At 36.6% G+C, this 25,000-nt stretch overlaps 2 protein-coding genes across 2 annotated transcripts in view; both read left to right on the top strand.

Annotated features, from left to right (window-relative positions):
* Positions 1–25,000, top strand: part of LOC148299713 (uncharacterized) — a 67,448-nt gene that overhangs the window by 13,049 nt on the left and 29,399 nt on the right. The gene's annotated exons all lie outside the window — the stretch shown is intronic.
* On the top strand, positions 6,331–24,283 carry LOC148299714 (uncharacterized). The gene is made up of 11 exons (XM_088275769.1): positions 6,331–6,339; positions 10,913–11,018; positions 13,043–13,141; positions 14,566–14,664; positions 19,608–19,682; positions 20,527–20,685; positions 20,786–20,899; positions 21,937–22,065; positions 23,389–23,490; positions 23,667–23,756; positions 24,119–24,283. Exons 1-11 carry the CDS (start codon positions 6,331–6,333, stop codon positions 24,124–24,126), a joined length of 990 nt encoding a protein of 329 aa, XP_088131895.1. The 3' UTR covers positions 24,127–24,283.

Below are 25,000 nucleotides of genomic sequence, written 5' to 3' on the forward strand. Positions count from 1 at the left end.
CAATTAATAAAATATCTGTACAACGTAGTGCCATATGCACCGTTGGGTGCAGATAAGGGTTGGAAGTGAGATTCCGCGTAGGGTGCAAGCGCTCTAAGGGAAGGGTTGGAATGGCATTGCGATGGGTGGTTTGTTTGGGGCTAGAAGGCCAGCTTCTTCATGAGCAGGTATATGTGCTGGTCCACCTCGAAGCCGTGCAGGTTGTTGGCGTCCCCCTGCAGTCGCATGAGCAGCCCCCCGAAGCTGACGTACGCGGCCAGCCGCGACGAGGGCTCCGTCGCCGCCTCGTCCCCCTCTATCCTGGAAACATACCACACGGTCAATTTTATTTTTTAACCCTTTGCTGCGTGACTTTTTTTGCATGACTGCATTGACAGTTCGTCTTGGAGATACCAGCGAAGTTATTATTTTGGCGTTCATAGCGCGTCTCTTGGCTAAATTATGAACTACAGTGGAACCTCTATCTATCGTTCCTCGAATAATCGTTTTCTTGGATGTGTCGTTTATTTCCTCTCTCCCGACTTAATTTCATACTAAACTAAACCGCATCGATTGTTTCTCTATCACCATTTATCGTTTGAATTAAGCTGCATATTTGATACATTTTGTCTGTTTTTTTTTTACATTATTATCAATTTTCTTACATTCAACGGCAACGTATGGGATAGAAACTATCGAAAGCTCGTGTAACCGATAGCAGGAGAGGTCGATATTGATGAAAAGGAGCCGCTGCCTGTACCTGCATCTCCAGAAGCGTGCGCACTCTTTGAAAGAAAACTTTCTACAACGCACATTCAATAACCGACGCTGAAAAAAATACTATTTGCAAAGCCGAAAATACACTATTGGCTTACGAAAATAAAACAGTTAAAAAACAAAAGTATTTTTAAAAATCTATTCAGGTTTGTATTTTTTTTTAAATAAATACATTTGCATCTGAAACATGTATTCTTCTTAGAATTTTAGCCTACGAATGGTTATGCAGATTGGGAGGACGGTATCTTTACTCGGTCGTATCTATTTGCGTATTGACCTCTTAATCCCGCATTCATAGTTTATTTTAATAGGTCCCTTTAAAAATGCTAGGTAGAGGTTTCACTGTATAACGCTTATTTATTTATCGGTTATCGCAAAAACGGAATCCTGGTTCCAACTCTAATGTATGGAAGTGAAACGTGGAGCTGGCAAAAGAAGGATGAAAGCAGACTGAATGCAGACGAAATGCGATCTCTCAGAAGAATGGGCGACAAAACGATGTATGATAGATGTGCGAATAGTGAAATAAGGAAGGAATGCAAAGCTGAGATAAGCATTATCGACAAAATTAAGAAAGGTGTGTTGAGATGGTTCGGACACGTAGAACGAACGAGTGAGGAAAGAACGGTTAAACAAATTTATGAGGCAAATGTAGTTGGAAAAAGAAGCAGAGGAAGACCGAGAAAAACCTGGCACAACCAGGTATGTCAAATACTTGAAAGCGGCCGGGTCAGGGGTCGAAATAATCGTCGGGTATGTATGAGGAGATGCGTGAGTGTGGAAGAGGCGAAGAATGTTTGCAAAGCCAGAGTGGTGTGGCGTTCTATTCCTCTGCCTAAGTCTGCGGAGAAGCGGCATGATGATTAGTTAGTTAGTTCACTCGTTTTTTACTACTTGAGCATTATATTGTCCGCCTCCGTAGTGTAATAGTCACCACGCTCGGCTACCATTCTGGAGGTCCCGGGTTCCATTCCCAGGGGGGGTCAAATAAACACAAGTGATCTTTTCACTCTGATATGTATTCAATATTACCCTGAAGCGGATTCGTGTTAACGATCAAGATAACACTGTTTATATAATGCAGCGCCCTATGCACCATTGGGGTGCGGAAAAGGGTTTGAATGAAATGAAAAAAAATAAATGTAGAATTCAATCCAATAAACCTTCAACCAATTCAATATGGAATTCTACCAACTGTCTGCAGTTACAGTAGATTAGGAGGTGGAGTTTGAGAATAACGATATATGTTAGACATGTTTTGGAGAGGAATTCACACTGCATTATATATAACGCAGTGTCATCTTGAACGTTAACACACGAAGGACAGTTGATACATCAGCCAACAATCCACCTCCTAACTTAAACGAATGAGACACGCCATCCACTGCACCGCTGTTGTTGCTTCGGCAGGAGGTGCAAGGCGCGGAGCCCGGCACGGTGGTCGTGGTCAGCAAGGTAGGCTACAAGCTGCAGGAGCGGTGCGTGCGGCCGGCCCTGGTGGGCGTCGCCAAGTGACGGGAGCCGGCGCGGCCAGCTACGGCAGTCACGGCGTGCACCCGCGAGGCCGCCACGCCCGAACCCGGCCAGCTCCGCATAGCAACCAACTTAACTAAACTAGCTAACACACTTTCTCATCATCTCATCAAAGATGGAGAAGAATATGGAAGTCTGGGCACTTACGGGGCTGACGACCGTCATAGGCTGGTTTAAGTGATCTCACCAATAGATGTCTCTAGTGAAGTTCTAGTGATTCAAGAACAAGGTTTCTAAATTGGTTCATATATATTGAACTTCCGAGAATTTGAGTAGTGTGGTTGTCAATAATGGGTAGAATTGGTGAATGCAACACGTGTGTAAAGTGATCACTTAAACCAGACTATTCGCCAGCCCCGTAAATGCCCAAACATCCATATTCTTCTTCATCTTTGATGAGACGCTAAAAAATTATGTGAAAATAACTCCTGTAATTGGAGATAATCCAGATTTTGTGAACAAGCATTTGAACACACTCAAAATGTTGCAAATACTTGTTCACAAATCTGGATTATCTCCATGTATAGGAGTTATTTTACATCTCAACATATATGAAGATGAATATGGAATTTATTGATTTGACGTTTAATTTTTAGAACTGCATTTTAATTCATGTACTAATTGTTATATCAAACACAGATTATTAGAGTCTACTAAGTTGTATTTTATTAACAAAAAACACATAAAAATTCATATTGCGACAACTGTTTTGCCTAGTTATGGCATTTTCAAACGAATGTGAAGATTAAATGGACTGACGGTCCTAAAATAGCTATACAATTCTATCTGAACATTTACAGGGCTTACGACCATCATAAAGTTTCAAAATTGGATCATGTATAATTTACAAGAATTTGAGTAGTGTGGTTGTCAATCGTGGGTAGAATTGGTGAATGTTACACGTGTGTAAAGTGATTGCTATGATGGTCGCGAGTCCCGTAAATGCCCAGACTTCCATATTCTTCTTCATCTATGTTGAGATGTCAATAATAGGTAGTAATTGATGGACGATTCTGCGATCCGTCGATGTATGTTAGCAACTCTGGCAGGGATTGCGTCGGAAACGTGGAATCAAGTGTTAACAGATTCTAAAATTCAGAATTTTCGACTTTTGTAACTGCCGATTTGAAAGTGGAGCAAGCCGGTTTTGAGAGTCAACGCCTCGGACAACTTGTTTCGGCCCATTCCTTGCGGCTAGCTGTTATAGAACAATTTTTATTTAATTTTTAAAAATAAATAATTTAATGTTTGAAATGTTGTTTTATTTTTTATACTTTATGATTAAAATGTTGCTTTGTTTTAAAATCACTATAAATATTTGATTATGACTGTAACCGACGCGGGTTACGGGCGATGACACAAAAGAAAATTACGTTTTAAATATTGATAATATTGAGAAAATATAACAATGTAATCCCTGTTGGGTAATACTTATACCCAAAATTAGACACGATTATTGGATTAAATTCTACTTTTGTTTACACATATCGCTCACTCCTTTCAAGAACGTCATAAATCAAAAAACTTGATTTTTCAGGAGAACGTTTTTAAAGATTTAAAATATAACACAATGTTTTAAAAATAAATATCAAGCCACTTTTTGAACTTTTTACTGTGCAACAGATCTTTTTAGGTAAAACTTGAAGGTTTTTTCTCCATTTGAAAAATATTTAGTATATTTAAAAAAAATAGTTAAACAATGGCTTTTCTTCAAAATGCAAAAACAACACTTTCTGCCCTGTAGCGGGTAAATATTAAGTTTAAAATATGCCTCTTTTGCTAGGATATAGTACATTTTCTGGGCATTCTGAAAACATGCACAACTGAAAATTGACAAATTTTGATTTATGACCTTCTTGAAAGGAGTGAGCGATATATGATAACATGACGCGTTTCCTCTTATTAAGACATTATCAAGCCGAGGTCGGACATGCGCTAGCGCGTGTTCGACCTCGGCTCAGCCGCACATGTATTACATTTTATTTGAATCGTGGATGAACTCTGAATAAAACATTTAAAAAATAAAACTGGTGTTTTTTTTAAACATTAAAAAAAATCAAACCCCAGCATTAAGTGGTAATCTATCGGTAAGAAGCACAGCATCGACAGCAGCTTTCTGATCTACTTTTCAAATGGATCATTCTAGCTCCAACATTTACCCCTCCCTTCCCGGTGTTGTGTACCTAGTACACATTGCTTCTAATAACCATAATATCTCTATAAATACAGTAAATACAAGGCTGAGACTTTAGGTATTCCTCCATAACATATTTACGCATTCATTTAAAAACAAATAATATTAATAATCATCAGAATTTATCGGGTACATTTGAAGTATTATATATATATATATAAACAGCGCGTGAAGAGTGTGCAGGAACCGCGACACTATATTCGCATCTCGCCTTTGCATACTTGCACTGTGCAAGCGTGGGGAGCTCGAAGCTCATCGTTCTCTCGCTAGCTAGCGGGCAGAGCGGCAGTAGCTTTTGAGATTCCGACGAGAGTGGACCTATGCTTGTTCCATGAGCGTTGCCAGATAGTTTTTTTAATCCAATAAAATAATAAAGGTTAAAATCAGCAAGGGTGTGCCAGCACACATACAGGGTGGCGCAAAATTAACCACCCTATCGGAAGATGTTATAATTTTTGCAAGTTGCGTCATACGTCAATCATATTTGACGTTTGTGACCTAGACAGCTGCAGTATACAAACAAATTGACCAACACTGGTGGAAGCTACTTGACAGGAAAAATTGTTATGATCCGAATAAAGATTTTGATTTTGTTTTTTTATTTGAAAAAAAGGTATTACAAAAAAATCGTGTGATTAATTTTGCGCTACCTTGAATCTGTTTATATACTGCAACTGTCTAGTTTACAAACGCCAAATATGATTGTCGTACAACGCCGTTTGCCAAAATTTTAACATCTTCCGATATGGTGATTAATTTTGCGCCACCTTTATTAAAGTCGCTGTTTGAACATTGATAACACATTTATCATTTAATGACAAGAGATTATTTTTATAATGGAACCAGATTAGGAAATATCGTTTGGAAAAATCAACACGTAGGACTAGAGCAAATTCCATTTAAAAATGGCTGCCCCATCACCTGATGTCAAGTGATAACGTCACGATAAGAGCGCGTATTACCCTTTGCCTACCGAGACTTTTGGAGTCAAAAACTAAGGACAAAGAATAATATGCTTTTCCAAAATACATCACCATTATTGTCCATGTTCCCATTTTACTAAGCCCCGCCCCTTCTAGTTATAACCCCGCCCACCCCACGTGTATAACTGAACATTTTTCTGTTCGTTAGTTTTTGTAACCATCTGTTGATGAAAACATCTGTTTTTTTTATACCAGTCGTGTGTAATGCAACAATACTCAATTAAGGGTATTATACAAGTGTTTGATTTAAAATATAAATACAACACTACGCCATTCATTTACTTAAACTTTACGAACTGAAAAGAAATAAGTACATTGGCGGGCTTATTGCTGAACAGAAATATCTTCCAACCAATCAAAAACAGACTAGTGATATTGATCAAAACGTTTGATACCATATATAGCTGTTTGCAATCAGATGGTAGATAGTACTCGAACATTTAAAAACATAAAAATTACAAATTGATGATAATAAGGAAGGCAAAGGAAAAGGGGAGTATAGGGAAGGAGGTAGAGGGAGGAGGTTTGATGGGCAGTCAGGATTCTAACGAAAGATAGTAATGTGTCAGACGTTTCTTAAAAGTTATAAGAGAAGGTGCATTTGTTTACGGGGAGAGGTAATCCATTCCATAGTCTGGCCGCTTGGACAGAGAAGGAATTACCGAAGAATGATGTGTTATGTCGAGGAATGGAAAGTGTTCTTTCTTGGTTAGAGGAAATAAAATAAATTTTAGAAGTGATGGGGAATACTCATGTAGGGATGCCTAAGGAAATGAATAATTAGATTTCACCTCCCCTTCGTAGTTTCCTGTCCACTTTCTTGTACTTTATTATTACCCAAAGTAAAAACATGTATGATTGAAGATGGCTGCTGTAACGGGCTGTCATAGAAATTGCTGTATTCAGTTTACTCCATTCGGTTGTCTTGATTTATGAAAGTATCAGATACATTTTGGAGTATGTTGCCATATTATATTTTTTTCAGTAAGTTATACGTCGATATTTAGAATGGAATCATCGTGTATGTATTACAATAAGTTGTAATATTACATAAATACTTAAAGGGAAACGAGAAAATCAAAGCACATTAAACCGATTTTGTTTCCGCCCGCGAAAAGTAAGTTGTGTAAAGCTGCGCTATTCTTCATTCTGAACATGTTTACGAGTCAGGGATACATGTTTACGTGTTACAATATGTTATGAATTGATACAAGTATGAAGCGTATATTGCATAACTCAAACGATAAAGATACAAATTATTTGTTTATTACTCGCACCCCTACTCTATATCTTTCAACACCGAATGCCGTCAATTAGGTCGGAGTTGTTTGTGCAGTGCTTGTTAGTAGCGTTTACTCGTTAGTGATTCTGTATAACAATGCATACATTTAGCTAACCAAACTCCGAGAGATGTTTAGGTGAACATAAAATAATGGCACAGGCAAACATTTCACTTTTGAATTATTTAAGCTTATTTTATTATTTCCAGCATGGTGACCCCAACAGTCCCGGTAACCAAGGGGTTGACATTTTAAAAATACAGCGTGTTTCGTCCAACATAAAAATATATTACATTTTTGTTTTATATTGATTTTTTATTACATCTCAACACAGACGAAGAAGAATATGGAAGCCAGGGCTTACGACCGGCATCGTATTATTTCAAATGACATTTTTAATTAAGAATAAACTTTTACTGTCGTTTTATAACGTGGTTATATTTTTCTTTGTAAATTGGGTGTAAATAATATGTAAAGTGGGTGTATAATAATAAAAAAAAAAACAATGTGTTGCTTTGTAATTAAAGTTAATAATTAAAGTTTATTCGTAATTTATCTTTATAATATTTTTCTATCTATCTATCTGATTCTGAAAGTTCAGAATATTTTATTTTTTCTATCTGATGTCTTTTGTTTTATTCAGTGCGACGCATGCGACATCTGGTGGTAGATCTGTTTTATATAGGTATTATATGTAAGTACTTAATAAAATGTATAGGTAGGTACCTAGGTATTTTAACACACATATATATATATATATATATATATATATATATATATATATATATATATATATATATATATATATATATATATATATATATATATATATATATATATATATATATATAATATATATATGTAGGTATATAGGTAGGTACAACATATGGCGCCTCAGCAGTAATTATTTCAAATGACACTAATAACAACGTTCCAATATTACGAGTATGTTAGCCAGATTGTCTGTCGAAAAAACACCGTTTGTGCTTTTTCGCACCGAACTAATTACTCGTAAACGAAACATTTTTTTTATTGAGCGTGCTGCACCGTACACGTGATAGAAGTGAAACTTCATAAAAAAAATAAAGAATAAGAGAAATTTATTATCCTGTTTATTTCATATTTACTAGGTCATTTAGTGGCGCTTCAATTAGTAATACAGATATTAATGGTTTGTGATACAAAAATATGATATTTATGTCCGTGATTCGATCTTTATATGTCCGTATAAATCAACCAATCACAGGACGCGCACATAAATAATCACAAAACACTATGATAAATATTACTTACTCAACCTCAGCCGAGCTACGTCGACCACATTCGCTCCACTCCCGTGGCGTTGGAATGTATAGTTCTCTTTTTCTTTCTCTCTACTTTATCATTTTTCTCTCTCATGTAACGAAATGTGCCTACTATACTTCACATTTCACTTTTAATTATCGTTCATTGAATCGCTGCCTAAGAAGTTTCACTTTTAAAAAATACGGTTATTTATTTATTTTTAGAAAATGGAGTTCTCCGACCAATGGTAGTAGACAATTTGACCTTATTTTATTAAACAATAAATTCTCAATTTTTTCAAAATTTTGTTACATACCCATGTATAGTTAAAATAGTGTTACTCGTGTAACATTCACCATTCCACCCGTGATTGACAACCACACTACTCAAATTCTTGGAACTTCTATTTTATTGATTAATTTTGAAGCAAACTGTTTGATTTTTTTTAATTAACTAGAATTTCACTGGAAACATCTACGGTGAGATGAGAGAAGCTTTTTATTAAGCAGAAACTCTTTCATCTGTATGTGAGGTCCGAATCCTGGATTATATTTACTTACCCGAGAAACGCTAGAAAATGCCCTTTTCATTTTCAGCTCAAAATTTTACCAGTTATTTTATTCGCAACAGTGTGTCCAAATTCTTCTTCTCAAATCTAGATCATCTCTGCTAAGGAGTTATTTTATAAATTTTTGCCAAAAACATATTTGTGAACAAATATTTGAACACCCTAAATGTTGTAAAAATATATTATTTATAAATAGATTATGCATTAATGACGTTAAGTGCCGATTGATTGATTACTCTGCTTTTACAAGATTAGTATCAAATTCTTATTCACCATCTTATCTTCGCATTAATTTATTAAACCTTTAAAAAAACAAGTTTATCTTAATCTTTCGAATTATTCTGCTGTAAAGTGATAAGACGCTATCTGGACTAACGCGCAATACCTTACCGACCGTCTGCACCTATTCCAGAACCGCAGCGCTCACCTTATTCCCAATTTTCTACAATGCCCTTCACCATTCCTGCGCTCCTTGCAGAACCCCCGTACCTTCCCGATCATGGTCTATCCCCTTCCCGTATATAATATGTGACTCGGCTGGCGGCGAGTTGCGAGCTGCGTACTACGATTTTCATACAATAATGTATGAATCGAGGTCTTTTGGTAGCCCGCTTCGGATCAAGTGTGATTTTGGATGATCAGTACGGGAAAGGTTAATAGGTCGAGAGTGATGTAAGTAAACCTTCTTTTTGGAAGGAAACGTTTCCCAGGATGTAAATATCGGGAATGATCGCCTGGAGCACAAACTGTGACGTAATATTTGGGTTTGGTAGTAGACTCCCATCTCCCGCGGCCTGAGCATGTGCCGACAATTATGTAAAAAGAGTTGACCCGATAACAGGAATACCGTTTGCGGGGGTCCCTCGTTCTAGATGCTCCGACCCATTTATTTAGGGACGATACATTCCCTCCTGTTATACCTTTGCTGTGTCTGAGCTCTCCAAACAAAGGAGAGAATTTCTGAAGGTCAAGTCGCAACGAACGGAGCCACAAGAATCATGTTTCGTCTACAGAGCACCACTCTCGTAAAAAAATATTTATTTCACCACTCATATAACGCATTTCTACATTCTCCCTATGCATGAGATCACCCTGATCGTAATTGATATCATCTCCAAGTCGCAGTTACACTGAACCGATTATCAGCGGAGAAATTCGCCAACACATAATAAAATACGCGCGTAGCCGATATGGACTATTGAGCCCGAAATGAGCCTACACCCAATGTAACTGGCTGCCTCTTGTCGACAAAATATTCCATTTTTATTTTTACTAATAAAGTGTGGTATTCGGGGTGACCAGATGAGGTGAGCTAGCGTCTATCGTATATTTTACTCCATTCTTGATTCTTACTCCCTTTAATAGTACTCTCACGTTTTTCTTTCCCCAACACCGTCTCAATATAAGCGATTCTAATTATTCTCCGGGAATCTTATGTATGTACTTTTGAGCATGTGAAATGTTATTTTATTTCTCAAATAGTATGTATAACATTTAAAGAAACATCATCCGCCACACATTTATGTGCCTGCTAACCATTTATTTTTCACGACGATGGAAAGCCATCTCTCGACAGTAAACTTCAAACTGACTGGCAAGTTTTAGAGACTGAACTAGGCGTAGTGAGTATTGTAAAAGCGCTCACTCAGAATGGCAGTGCAAGGAGACTATACAGCCGACTCTCTGTAATGCTGCCCGCGTAGGTGTGGAATACGAATTCTCGGAATCTTCTACATTTGTAGGTGAGTATAACGTGACGCCACTGTCCGAGTTTGCTGTAACATCATCGGCAGCTACCAGGAGAATATTAGTCCGCTAAAGAATCGTGAATGCGCATTTGGTTGGATATTTGGGTTTCCGGTGTCGTCCGGCCCTGCTTTAGTCAGGGAGATAGCATTCTCCGAGATAACGCGTCGAGTATAAAATACCACTTTGCGCGTTATTCGCTCATAGCAGGACCACCAGGACCACAACCACAAAACGGTAAGTCAATATTCTGCCTGTGCTACCTATTACAATATCTATTTGTACCTATTGTACGAGAACATCCGAAGAGTTTGATTCTGGATTCAGATAAAACATGATCTCCTTATTACGAATTACAGAAATTAAAGGACAATTTAAGTGAATTTAAATGTTTTGGGGTCATCTCTTTATCGTTTCTGAATAAATTCACATCCATTTTAGGGCCTAGTTTTTTTCAATATGGAGTTATTTGGATTTTTTTCTCTATTTGTATTTTGTTACTAATGTTTGTTGAACTTTATGATAGAATGGCTGTATTATATTATAATTAAATGATATTATTTCACAGATGTCCGGACAAGATTTACTGAACGCAGCAGAAAAGGGAGACGTGGCGAAGGTCAACACTCTCCTTAAACAACATAATATAAACGTAAACTGGACAGATAGGGATGGTAAGATATTCCAAGATTATTGAACTAGTTAACCGAGGAATGTAGCAATAATAGGTGATGTTAGTAAAGCGATATGATATACAAGTGGGCGAATATTACTGTATATATTCTACCTTTGAGAATAGATTCAATTGTTCTTTAGTAGAATCCATATTAAGATATGGAATAAAGTCTTGGGGACATTCGACGAAAACAAATTTAAAAATGGTTCAAAATCTGCAATATTCCATAGTCAAAAAAATTGTGCCCAGTCATATATATAAGCAAAGGGACAATCCACCTTGAAATATAACCATTCAAAATTACTGCCGGTACGTGGAATATTGTGGATGAGTATCATCGTTGAACAACAAACTAGACAAAAATATCGAAATCCTTTAGTACACAACCATGTTACACGATTTACACACGACGAAGGTTTGATAGTTCCAAGAATTAACCCGTAAGCTGCGGATCGCATCTATTGTCGTTTTTTATAAAGGTACCGTTGACTGCAGATCGCATGCATAGTCGTTTTTCAACTTTACGTCCTTATATCAACACCTATGGATAATTTTTTGCACTTAAATTTGGTTTGAGGCATAGATGAATTAGTTCTCTTTGATTTATTGTCATAAAATATCAAAATTATTTTTATTTAGTGTCAACTTTATCGTGAATACTTCCGGTCGGCTCGTGCTCGGCGCGTGGTCTCAGTATCGTTCAGTATGTTCAATCAGTTTAGGCGATCTAAATTATCATAAACTTTTTTCATAATTATTATATTTATTAACTGTGTGGAACGAGAAGGGTATTATAATTAACTAACAAGTGATTGTATAACACGGTGTTTTGTGATATTTTTGTACTATGTTTTATTTATTTACTATCGTGCAATGCTTCGAATACTGGAAGCATTTTTTTAATGTTAGAAGATGAGGTGATCAGCCCCGCGCTTCTTGTACCAGTCCAGGGTGATATTAAATAAATATGAGAGTGAAAATCACCAATACTTATTTTGAACCCCTGGGAACCGAACCCGAAACCTCCAGCAGGGTAGCCAAACGCGCTGACCACTACACTACGGAGGTGTACTTAACGAACTTTTCAATTTCATTTAAACAAAATAAGGGTTTATTTAATAATTTTATTTATTTTTTTAATTTTTGATATATACGGTACTATTGTACCATTTACATAATAAGAATGAAAGAATATATCAATTGCGACACATCGATTCATCAAGTTGTCTTCAACTACTTTCATGTTATAAAAAAAAAATATATATATATGCTATAAAAATAAAATATTATGCTGAAAGTAAACAAAAACATAAATAAACTAAGTTTTCAATCAAAACGTGACATTCTATGGGCTAGGAATAAGTCAGTTATTGCCGATTTACATTTATGAAGCGATATATTGTAGAAATGTATATTGGTGGCATATTCATTACTAGTATTTGGGAATCTTAGTATAGGAGTATTAAAGCGAGCTACCGTCCGAGCATTTGGACAGCAGAATAAAGTAGATGGTCTACTAGGCCGTGGCGGTACATAGAATGATATCAGTTTTGGCAATTCAGGGCTTTCGAAAATTGCTTTGATGATTGTATACAACGTTATAATATCTGAGTATAATATATGTATGTTGTAATAAATGTGTTCTTTGCGTGTTTTTTTAACGTTTTCCGTTTCGAAATTAACAAACATTCTTGCTGACGGGTAGAGAACTTATGCAGAATGAAAATCTTATTATTATATTATAATTCAGATCAATTTTTTCAAAACGTTAAAAAAATACTAAAAAAATTCTATTGATGGATTTTTTATGAAATGATGTGAATAATAAGTATTAAGTTATGCCCTTCGAGTGATTTCGTACGAAAACGGCGCTATATAAATTATCCAAGAAGTAGATAATTAAATGTAAACTATTGGTGACTATAACACACTGGGGAGGTTACTGGGATAGGTATTGGGGTCCTGCTACATGGCCTCGCGCTGGCCGTACACCCTGTATATACAGTACATCCTCCGTTACAGGGAGAACAGCACTACACCTGGCAGCATGGGAGGGCCACCTCCCGGTAGTACGGGCACTCCTGCAGGAGGGGGCTGCACTAGATCTGCAGGATAAAGGAGGTAAGTGTAACTAGTAGTAGCAGTAGTAATATGCCCAACACACGCAATGTACATACAGGACACCATGGTATATAGGTTACATGAATCATCACTAACTAGCAGAAACGGAAATATACATTTATTTGCAAACGGCGCATAAAGACCTTTTATATATTAAATGTTAAAACAAGCACTGATTATTTGAACTACTTAGTTGCATTTTACAGTTGAAAAACATATAAAAAAGTGATTTTGTGACATTGTTACGGTCTGATTTTTGTACAAAAAATGAAAATTTTGAAAGAGAGAAATAAGACAATTGAATCGCAATGTGAATGTCTTTAAAAGTGCTTTGTAGTCCAATTTAAATTAATATTTATTTACTCAAATAAACATGAGTGTGAAAATCACCAATATTTATTTTGACCCCCCTGGGAATCGAACCCGGGTCCTCCAGCAGGGTAGCCAAACGCGCTGATCACTACACTGCGGAGGTGTACTTTGTGGACATTTCAATTATATTTGAACAAAATTAGGTTATATTTAATAATTTTATGTAATGATAAATGTGTTCATTGCGTGTTCTTTAAACGTTTTCCTACAAATGTTCCACCGTATATCTCAGTCATTGAACAGTATACAGAAAGTACAATTTTTATTCCAGCAGGGTTTCAATCTGAAATTACAAACATTCTTGCTGACGAGGTAGAGACCTTATGCAGAGTGAACTTTTTTTTATTATATTAAAATACAGATCCATTTTTTTCAAAACGTTAAAAAAAGACAGAAAAAAATAATTCAAAAGTAAATTTAATGAAATGATGTGAAGAATAAGTATTTACTTATGCCCTTCCAATGATTTCATATAAATTATCCACGAAATAGATACTTAAATGTAAACTATGTTTAAAGAAACTACTAGCTTTTTACCACTTGAGTTTTATTATAGACTACATGTTTCGGAAGTTAAACTTCCATCATTCGGGTCTGTATAGTAACTAAAATATAAAATATAAAATTGTTCTATAAATAAGGAATATAGAATACACCTTGTTCCATATAAAGGCCAAATTATGAATTATCTTGAAAATTTAGAAATCCGAAAAAACCTAAATTCTAATAATAATTTATTAAATAATATATTGTTTCAAAATTATTCACCTTTGCTTTCCATTTTTCCTTTGTTTTCATTCTCCGCCCCTTGACTAACCCCCTCCCCCTAATTTTCCCCTCTCCTTACTTATAGAACAATTTTATATTTTATATTTTAGTTCGGATGTCACATGTCTTACCACAAAGTTAATGCCGAAACAATAAATAAATAAATTGTAAACTATTGGTGACCATAACATGCTGGGGAGGTTACTGGGATAGGTATTGGGGTCCTGCTACATGGCCTCGCGCTGGCCGTACACCCTGTATATACAGTACATCCTCCGTTACAGGGTGGACTGCACTACACCATGCAGCATACAGGGGCCACCTCCCGGTAGTACGGGCACTCCTGCAGGAGGGGGCTGCACTAGATCTGCAGGATAAAGGAGGTAAGTGTAACTAGTAGTAGCAGTAGTAATATGCCCAACACACGCAATGTACATACAGGACACCATGGTATATAGGTTACATGAATCATCACTAACTAGCAGAAACGGAAATATACATTTATTTGCAAATATACTTTTATATATTAAATGCTAAAAAAGCACTGATTATTTGAGTTTACTAAAGACTAGAGTTTTTTTTATCTTTAATGAATTTATTTTTTATTTTTTACCTTGTTACAAAAAAAAACCAAAAAACATTATTATTTCAAAGTCGATCCGGAGACGTAGGATGATTCCGATGTGTATAAAATATTATATATGTGGTAAATATTATATATGTGGTAAGTTAACTTTTTTAAGTTAGTTATATGTGGTAAAAACATCATTTGGCACTTTTTTGCATCGCACGGCCAACCCCAAGGTAGACGAGTCGCGTTCAGACCACCATAGAGATGGATTCACAGCTGGGAATCTACTTCGCTGGAGGCTAATCCCTCTTAAAAACAGCCCACGAGGCCTACACCATGAAGGGGTATAAATGCACATACGTAAAGTGATCACTTAAGTCAGCCAAATGCCAGGTCGTAAGCCCTGGGATGCTCGGATATACGCCTTATTTCGTATAAAACGACAGATGCCATGTCATAAGATAAGACATTTATCATGTTTATTGGTATCATCCATACGGTGAATAATCCAGTAACTGTCACAGTTTCTAAATTAAATTGGAATTTAAAAAAACGTTAAAAATGAAATTAACTAAGCATTTTCTAATATTAACAGTATCCCGAATTATTCTATTATTATATATATTCACGAAGTCCAATTATAAGATAAAAGGATTCATTAGAATCCGAAACTTACTAACCATCGACAACCTGAAGAGAGTTTACTACGCTATCGCTCACTCACTACTGCAGTATGGCATTATTGCATGGGGAGGCTCGTACAACAACATACTGAACTCAGTGAAAATAGTACAGAAAACCATCATTAAAGTCATCTTGAAAAAAAAAAAATATTTCCAACAAAATTATTATTTAAAAAATTTCAAGTCCCAAATATAGAATCCATTTATAAAAGAACCGCAGTTTTTCAAATACTAAAGGGAGACAACTATTTAAATCTAACAAAAAATTTATCATCGAGATTCTCAAACGATTTTTCTACTCCAAAATGCAACACCAAGCAATTTCAGCAAAACTTCAAATATTTGGCAATCAAACATTTCAATAAACTTACTTCCTAAAGAAATAAAAAAATAGATGATATAAAAATCCTTAAGAAAAAAATTAAAGCTCTATACATTTAAATCTTTAAAAAAAAACTATAAAAAAAACTATTATATCTTTTATTATATAACATTAAACCACGAGTGTAAGTCCCTCTCCAAGCACAAGAGCGCAGACTCTTTTATGGAGAGGCACAGCGAATCGAAATATAAAAGTTCTCCATATGTATAAATGATTCAAATGTATTATGTTATAAATAAAAATGTAAATATATTAAATGAATAAAAAAAAAAGATAAAATAATAAAAATGAAAAGGATATTTTCTGGCATTTCTCCTGTATGTAATTATAATCCAGGATTCGGACCTCACATACAAATACGAGAGTTTCTGCTCAGTAAAATAGCTTCTTCGTCATACCAATGGATGTCACTAGTGAAAATTCTAGTGATTATAAAGTGTTTAAAGTGTCTAAAGTGATCACTTAAACCTGCCTACGTCGGTCGAAGGCACCTTGAATACCCAGACTTTCATATTCTTCTTCATCTTTGTTGAGATGTAAAAAAATATTTTAATAAATAACTCCTATAAAAATATTTACATAAGTAAAGTAGGGTACATATAAGCCCTTCCAGTGATTTCGTACGAAAACGGCGCTATATAAATTATCCAAGAAGTAGATAATTAAATGTAAACTATTGGTGACTATAACACACTGGGGAGGTTACTGGGATAGGTAGTGGGGTCCTGCTACATGGCCTCGCGCTGGCCGTACACCCTGTATATACAGTACATCCTCCGTTACAGGGAGAACAGCACTACACCATGCAGCATGGGGGGGCCACCTCCCGGTAGTACGGGCACTCCTGCAGGCGGGGGCTCCAGTAGATCTGCAAGATATAGGAGGTAAGTGTAACTAGTAGTAGCAGTAGTAATATGCCCAACACACGCAATGTACATACAGGACACCATGGTTAGGATGGGCCGATGACATTTTTTGCGAATTCAACAATGAAAGTGGTCTAAAAAGTTGCATTTTGGATCGCACATAACGAGAAAAATATTTTTTTAAATATTCGATGCTACTTTTGGCCCTCAACCAGAGCTCAAAGTTTTCGGAAAAGCCATTTTTGCGCTTTATCAGCTGTCATTTCGTAATTTAGTAATAAAGACAGTCTAATTAAATGTTACGATATGTAATATACTTCACTTAATAAGCACATAATGGCAAAAGTTGCACTTTACGTTGTTATAAATAGGTAGCGTTGTTTTCGTAAGTCATTATATCCATCAGTATTCGGCCTCTAAGGAATTGGTTGCGCTGTCCGTAATTTTCTTTAGATCCCTTTACTTAAAAAACGAGTTAGAATTTTAAACATTTCATAATTTAGGTTAAAAATAATCTTAACGAACGATTAAAGTCATTTTTAATACAATATTACGTTAATTAAAACCGAATTGAGTTCATCTAAACCCTGTATAAGATAATACTAGATTTTGGTTTATAGCCACATTTATTTTGGAATTTTTCTCGAACCGGTTTCAAAAAGAACTTTGTTATCTTCAGGGATAGACATGTACATATATATTCCAGAATACAACGAGGTTTTGGTCGAAACCAGTTGGAGAAAAGTACCACTAATGGATGTGGTTAAAAATAAAGTTCTAGTTTTATTTTATAAAGTTTTATAAAACGTGCCACAAAATATCTGCCAAAAATATTCAAGAAATAAGCTAAACCCGCTACTAACAAAGACGTAGTAAAGAAGATTGTTAGAGGTCAGATCATAGAAACGATAGCAAAATGACGATAGGCACTATTGACTTAAAATAATCTTCAAAAATTCATAGAAAGAACAGCCAAACTTCAAAAACAAATCGAAAAACTATCGATTATCAAATCAAGGTTACACCTCCTTTGTCTAAAAGAAAATGGAATAAATATTTACAGGAAACTACAGAATCAGTGAGTTTAAAATCATTCCCTGAACCCTCATCGTCCAAAAGAAAAACTGTACAATTCCTGCTACAACAAGTGTGTGTAAACGATTTGGTTTTTCAGACCGATGAGTTGCAACTTTGACTTTTGTTGTTGTAAAAGACTACAAGCCATACTACACCAATATTTGGAACTGGCAAATGTATTTCAGATTCAATCGTCAATGATTTTTGAGCAGCAGTTTGGAGCTTGAAAATATTCAATGCCTAAGTATTTAATACTGAAAACATGGAGCAATTCAACGTTCAGAATAAGTATTGAATATACCATTACAGTGGTTTATTTATATTTTACCTACATTCTAATGCATTGCCATTTTGACATTATTTACCCATGATGGTCCCACATCTGGTCTTAGGGGAAATTCTAATCCAACTGGAAAAGCCTTAAGTTTTGTGAATGATTATCGATTATAGATTTTTTACTGTACATGTAAACCGCTATGTTTATATATATAGATATATATATATATATATATATATATATATATATATATATATATATATATATATATATATATATATATATATATATATGTATAAATATATATATATATATATATATATATATATATATATATATATATATATATATATATATATATATATATGTATATATATATATATATATATATATATATATATATATATATATATATATATATATATATATATATATATATATATATATATATATATATATATATATATATATATATATATATATATATATATATATATATATGCATATAGTCACTATATCTATTCCCAATAGCTTACTAAAGTAGGGCACCGTAACAAAATACTAAACTTGTAAGTGCGTGAAAAAGATTGAGAACCCCTGGTGTATAGGTTACATCAATCATCACCAACTAGCAGAAACGGAAATATAGATTTATTTGCAAATGGTGCATAAAGACTTTTTATATATTATATATCAAAGGTCCATATATTAAAATCAAGCACTGATTATTTGAATCTACTAAGTTGCATTTTACAGTTGAAAAACAAATAAAAAAGTCATTTTGTGACAATCGTTTCGCCTAGTTATGTCATTTTCAAACGAATTTAATTCGTTATTACCGGTTTCGGAATAATCATACCATCATCAGGATTTAAATTAAATTGTCACCGTCTGACTTTTGTACAAAAATGAAAATTTTGAAAGAGAGAAATAAAACAATTGAATCACAATGGGAATATTTTTAAAAGTGCTTTGAAGTCCAATTAAGTTTGGTATTTATTATATTTTAATCTCCCGCGCAGATATATCGGCCGACCTCGTGACGCAGACAGATGAGTTCACAACAGCCATCTATGTCGGATCGAGGAAATTTTTTTTCACACACAACTTCACACACAAGAAACACGTCGTGGACTTGTAATTTCTTTCCTCATATTAGCTTTGTTGTGTAGCGGATAGGTGTGGATATAGTGAAAACATTCACGGATGGGAACATTGGTACACGAGTATAATAAATCCAACATAAAAATCCAGTTTCCGGTAAGCGCTGGTTCAAAATGCCCGAATAATGCACATTGTTCATATTACCCCCATTATGTTATGTATGTACTTACACGATTCAATGTCTGCCAGTGAACAAGTCATTTCTGTCTTTCTACCTTCATTCCGCACCAAGATGCCGAGGGTGTCCAGGCTTAATGTACAAGCTCAGCTCTTGTGAAACTATTTTATAATTTTCAATGTTTTTAGGTGAAACACCACTCGACCTGGCTAAAAGATTTGGTCACAAGGAAGTAGTAGCTTGTCTGGAGTTGGAAATAGGCAGTAAGTATAAGCCAGTAAATGTATTCACAACCAGTGGAATGTAAACATTTCCTACCAACTATACACTTTCACATAAGTATACCCACAACAAGTACCTACTTGAATCTAGACTAATATATTTACTAGTAGATGTGTGCACGCTACAAAATAAAACATAAGAAGTAAATACCGTTCCCGAAAATGAGGCGACGTTTTACAGGAAATAAGTAGAGGACTCTTCCTAATATCTGCTGGACTGAACGTGTTATGGATATAGCTAATGTTGTATCGTGCAAAGAATGTGTAATGTAGTTCTGTGGACATGTGGAATCAAGTGCTATTCTTCTTCTTCTGCCAACCCTTATCCGCACCCCAATGGTGCATAGGGCACTGCATCAAACACTTGATCAGCGTTGTTTACACATGAAGGAAAAGTGATTAGCCCACCGCTTCAGGCACCTCCAGGGTAATATTGAATAAATATTAGAATGAAAAATCACTTAAATTTATTTAACTATGAATCGAACTCGGGACCTCCAGAACGGTAGCTAAGCGTGCTGACCATTGCACTACGGAGGCAGAGTATAGTTTTATAGGAATGTAAAATCTAGTTCTATAGAACTAGATTTTACATTCTTATAAGAATGGAAAATCTAGTGCTATTCTTCTTCTTCTTCTTCGGACCTGTTGAAATGAATATAGAAAGTCGAGACATAAAAATGTTCAAAGTTTGAGCTTCGATCCAACGTATGTTCCATATTTCTCATTTCCATCTTCTCTTCCTTACGTACAGACTTCTCTGCAAACTGCGGACAGGAGGCTCGGCTGGCGATCCCACTATACCGACTTACTATTTGTTCCTCAGAACGGGAGGTGTTGCAACACACTGCACCATGGGAGAAGAAAGTTAAGGAGCTGGAGGACGCCCTGACTGCCCTAGCCGCTCCTAGCAGCTCCGCTCTGTCCCTGGAAAGGGTGCAAGCTGAACACGCCGAAACTCTGCAGCAACACCGCCAAGACACGGGTATTGATTCAGAATCTTCATAAATAAATTGACTTATACGAAGACAGCTTTCCAACTTTTCCAAAGAGAGATGAAAAGTGACTTACTGTTTGATCCTCAGAACGCAAGACGACCGAGTTGGAGCAGAAAGTTAAGGAGCTGGAGAACGCCCTTGCTGCCCGAGCCAGCCCCGCCCCGTCCCTGGAAACCCTGCAGCAACTCCGCCAAGACACGGGTACTGATTCAGAATCTTCATAAATAAATTGACTTATACGAAGACAGCTTTCCAACTTGCAGACGAGAGATGACAAGTGACTTACTATTTGATCCTCAGAACGCAAGACGACCGAGTTGGAGCAGAAAGTAAAGGACCTGGAGAACGCCCTGACTGCCCGAGCAGGCCCCGCCCCGTCCCTGGAAACCCTGCAGCAACACCGCCAAGACACGGGTACTGAGTCTTGTTGTTAAGTGCGAGATACTAAATCATCACTATTACAAACATGATGGACAAATATCATACTCTACATCGGATTCAATGGATAGATTTTACCACAAAGTGACTGCCGAATCAATTAATGAAATCCTTCAATATTGATAAAGACATAAGTTGTAGAAAGGAGAGTAAATGGTGCCCTGAATTCAGTATTATCAAATAAAACCCCATCAGGGAAAGCTAAGCAGTGCAGTCCTGGTAATGTATGGAAGTGGAGCATAGAAGGATGAGAGAAGACTGAATGCAGTCGGAATGTGATCTCTCGTTAGACACGAGGAATGGGTGCAAGGCTGAGATAAGCATTATCCCGCCAACTAAGGAAGGTGTGTCGAGATGGTTTGGGCATGTGAATCAAGTGAGAGTGGGAGAACAGTTAATCATATTCATGTGCAAATGTGGTCAGGTCAGGAGTCGGAATAATAAGCGGGTAGGTACGTATGAGGATATGCACGAATGCGGAAGATGCGAAGATTGTTTGCCAAGACCGAAGATGTGGGGTTATATTCTCTCTGCCTACCGCCGCTAGGAGGCGGCGTGATGGTTAGTTAATTTTCTACGATAATTTTCAAAATGATACATTTTCACATGTGATTTGATCAACCTAGTTTGACCTGTCCGGGAGTACGTTTCTGCGGACAAAACTGTATCTGTGGAGTCAGTTTTTTTGGTATTTTTTATTTACTTTTTATAATTTTATATCACAGTGGGGACATTTACCTACGCCTTGAGGTTTAACTGTAACAAGTTACTTACTTCAATAAATCTGTTAATCTCCCCAGGTGGAGCATATGGACACCGCAAGGCGCCCCCGAAGAAGGAGACAACTGGACAACAGGCCCCGACAACGAGCAGCCGCCATTCTGTCCCAACTTCTCCTAATAGGGCAACAGGAAAAGGGGGAGGTAAAGGTAAACAACCATCACGCTGCTTCTCCGCAGGAGAAGGCAGAGAGAATAACACGCCTCATCAAGCTTAAGCACTGTTATATTGATCATTAATCACAAGAAGGTGGTAAGGTGATCAGCCCCGCGCTTCAGTCCTAGGGATATTAAGTGGACCATTACTCTTGTCTGTTGTGTCCCTTCGGGAATCGAACCCGTAACCTCTAATGGGGTAGCCAAGACGCGCTACGGAAGAGGATAAAAAATTATGAAATCCACCAGAAGTCTTTTTGATTAATATTGAAAGCATTAACTTTGTGGATCATATTGATATATTATTTCGAGAAATAAAAATACTTTGTGTTCTGATCCATTCACATTTTCATTAACCAACTAGTTTCAGCAACAACCTGTTGCCTTCTTCAGGGTTTCAGTAATAAATGAAACCCTGAAGAGGGCAACAGGTTGTTGCCGAAACTAGTTGGTTAATAAAAATGTGAGTGGATCAGAACACAAAGTATTTCTATTTCTCGAAATAATACCATCGGAAGTCGTTTATTTATCATAGATAGAATGGACAATGTCACGCCGCTATCACTGGAACCAGCCAGTGTAAATGTGAGCCCTGTAGTACTCGGACTTCCATATTAGCATCTCGGTAGAATCTTATCGTGACCCGAGTGGATGATGATATCTCTAGTCAAGTTAGCAATAAAACAACACTCGGTTTCTTACTATATAGTATACATAATGTACATAGAACTAAAAGATCCATAACGCAGTAACACATCAAACAAAATGTAACATACCTACTCGTATACCTCTTTCGGTCGAAGGAACATTGATGATTATGCACTAAAGTTGTACAACCTGCTTCCACTATCCATAAAGTCACTAAACCCTCCAAACTACTACTCATGACTTGATAATGGAAGTGGGCAGATAGAAATAGATCGCATCATTCGGCCATGGCGTATTTGATTGTATGCACAATTTTCTCACATAACATTTTTTTTAAATAAATTTAGTATGTTGCAATGTTTTATGTGAAACTTTGTATGATGAAATAAATAGTGAAATCTCTAGCCAAAGTGATAAAAAGGGCTATCACACGGAGTAGAGAAAGAATAACATATGGAGAGACCGTTTCAAAAGGTTGGATCAATCACGGAGCCCATGCATTGCGGATAACGAGATGCCACCGGGTCACCCCCTTCCCGGAACACCTCCAGAGAGATGGAAGGATAGCTGGGCGCCAACGTCTCAGGAGGAGTCACGTTCCTGAACAAAGTGGAACTTCAGATCTAATACTAGAAACAGATGAAGGTTTTATGTGTATATTCTCTTTAGCAGGTATTTCTCCGCTGATGGTAGCTGCCAAAGAGGGAAACTTGGATGCAGTCAACATATTATTGGCAGCGGGGGCACTCGTGGACCAAGCAGACGCAAAGGGTAACCTATACTTTTATCAACTGATGTATGTCCTCGGTTATAGCTCCGACTGCAGTGTCGTATGTCTTCGGCTACTAGTGTGAGTGCACTGTTACACATCCCCGGATGCAGGTCCGAGTGCCTGGTGTATCCTCAGCTTACACATCTGACTGCACTGATGTATGCCTCGGTTACAGGTCGCACAGCCCTGGTTTATGCGGTCCAAGGGGGTCACCTGGATGTGATGAAGGTCCTGATAGAAGCAGGAGCAAAATTGAATCAGAAGGGTAATTATTATTTTTGTTATCTTTATTTTCAATTCTTTTGCATTACACAAACGTGACATAAATTCAAATATAAAAAAAAGATCCCACAAAGGCATGGCCTGTGTCTGGGTATACAATATAATTTAGGTCATAGTAAAGGGCACTGGCAAGAATACAATAGGTATTAAAAGTAGAACTAAATAAAAGTATTAATGTAAAATACAAAAAATACCATAATAGTTTTTTATTAGGTTTGTAACTTTACACTCATCTATTTGCAGTGAAACTTCTGTATGGATATTCAGTGTTAGTATTGGAATACGCATATGACATGTGATATTTGACTATATTTTCGTGAAACGCCAATATTTGTCTGTTTTCAGCAAAATGAGCAGTTCCCTCGTTCTTCTCGCACCGCACCACCTACCACCGCAACATTAGCCCGAGTCAGTTCTACTGGATCCCGATTTATTTAGCCCGGATCGCTACGATAACATCCGACTACATCCAGCTGTATTTCACAGTAATAAAGCGATTTCAAAACATAATGTCTTTTTCAACTTGACTAACTGACTTACCATCACGCCGCTTCTCCGCAGGGGTAGGCAGAGAGAATAGAACGCCACACCACTCTGTCTTTGCAAACATTCTTCGCCTCTTCCACGTTCATGCATCGCCTCATACATACCCGCCGATTGTTACGACTCCTAACCTGACCACTTTCAAGTATTTGGCATACCTGATCGTACCATGTTTTTCTAGGTCTTCCTCTGCTCCTTTTCCCAATTACATTCGCCTCATTAATTTGTTTTAGCGTTCTTTCTTCACTCATTCGTTCTACATGTCCGAACCATCTCAAGACACCTTTCTTAATTTTATGGATAGTGTAATCTTTATAGATAATAATCTTTTTTAACTTGACGGAATAAAATAATGAACTTCACCAAATAATCACAACTACTCACCGCTTTGGCTACCTTTGAACACTCGGGGCTTATCTGTATGCACTCAATGCAGCTACGCGTGCATACGAGGTGCCCACATGGTCACCGATTGTCACTCGGGACATATCTGTACACACTAAGCGTGCATGCAAGGTGCCCATATGGTCAGCGTATAAACACTCGGTGCATATCTGTATGCACTCAATGCAGCTACGCGTGCATACGAGGTGCCCACATGGTCACCGATTGTCACTCGGGACATATCTGTACACACTAAGCGTGCATGCAAGGTGCCCATATGGTCAGCGTATAAACACTCGG

The sequence above is a fragment of the Brachycentrus maculatus genome, unplaced genomic scaffold, assembly GCF_059751285.1.
Source record: "Brachycentrus maculatus isolate JH-2025_06_01 unplaced genomic scaffold, ASM5975128v1 h1tg000987l, whole genome shotgun sequence".
Lineage (NCBI taxonomy): Eukaryota > Metazoa > Arthropoda > Insecta > Trichoptera > Brachycentridae > Brachycentrus > Brachycentrus maculatus.

Excerpts from the sequence above, each read along its gene's own strand:
- LOC148299714 (XM_088275769.1), top strand. Across the intron at positions 19,683-20,526 it reads TCTGGAGTTGGAAATAGGCA|AACGGGAGGTGTTGCAACAC; the intron begins GTAAGTATAAGC and ends TTTGTTCCTCAG. Across the intron at positions 20,900-21,936 it reads GCAACTCCGCCAAGACACGG|GTGGAGCATATGGACACCGC; the intron begins GTACTGATTCAG and ends TAATCTCCCCAG.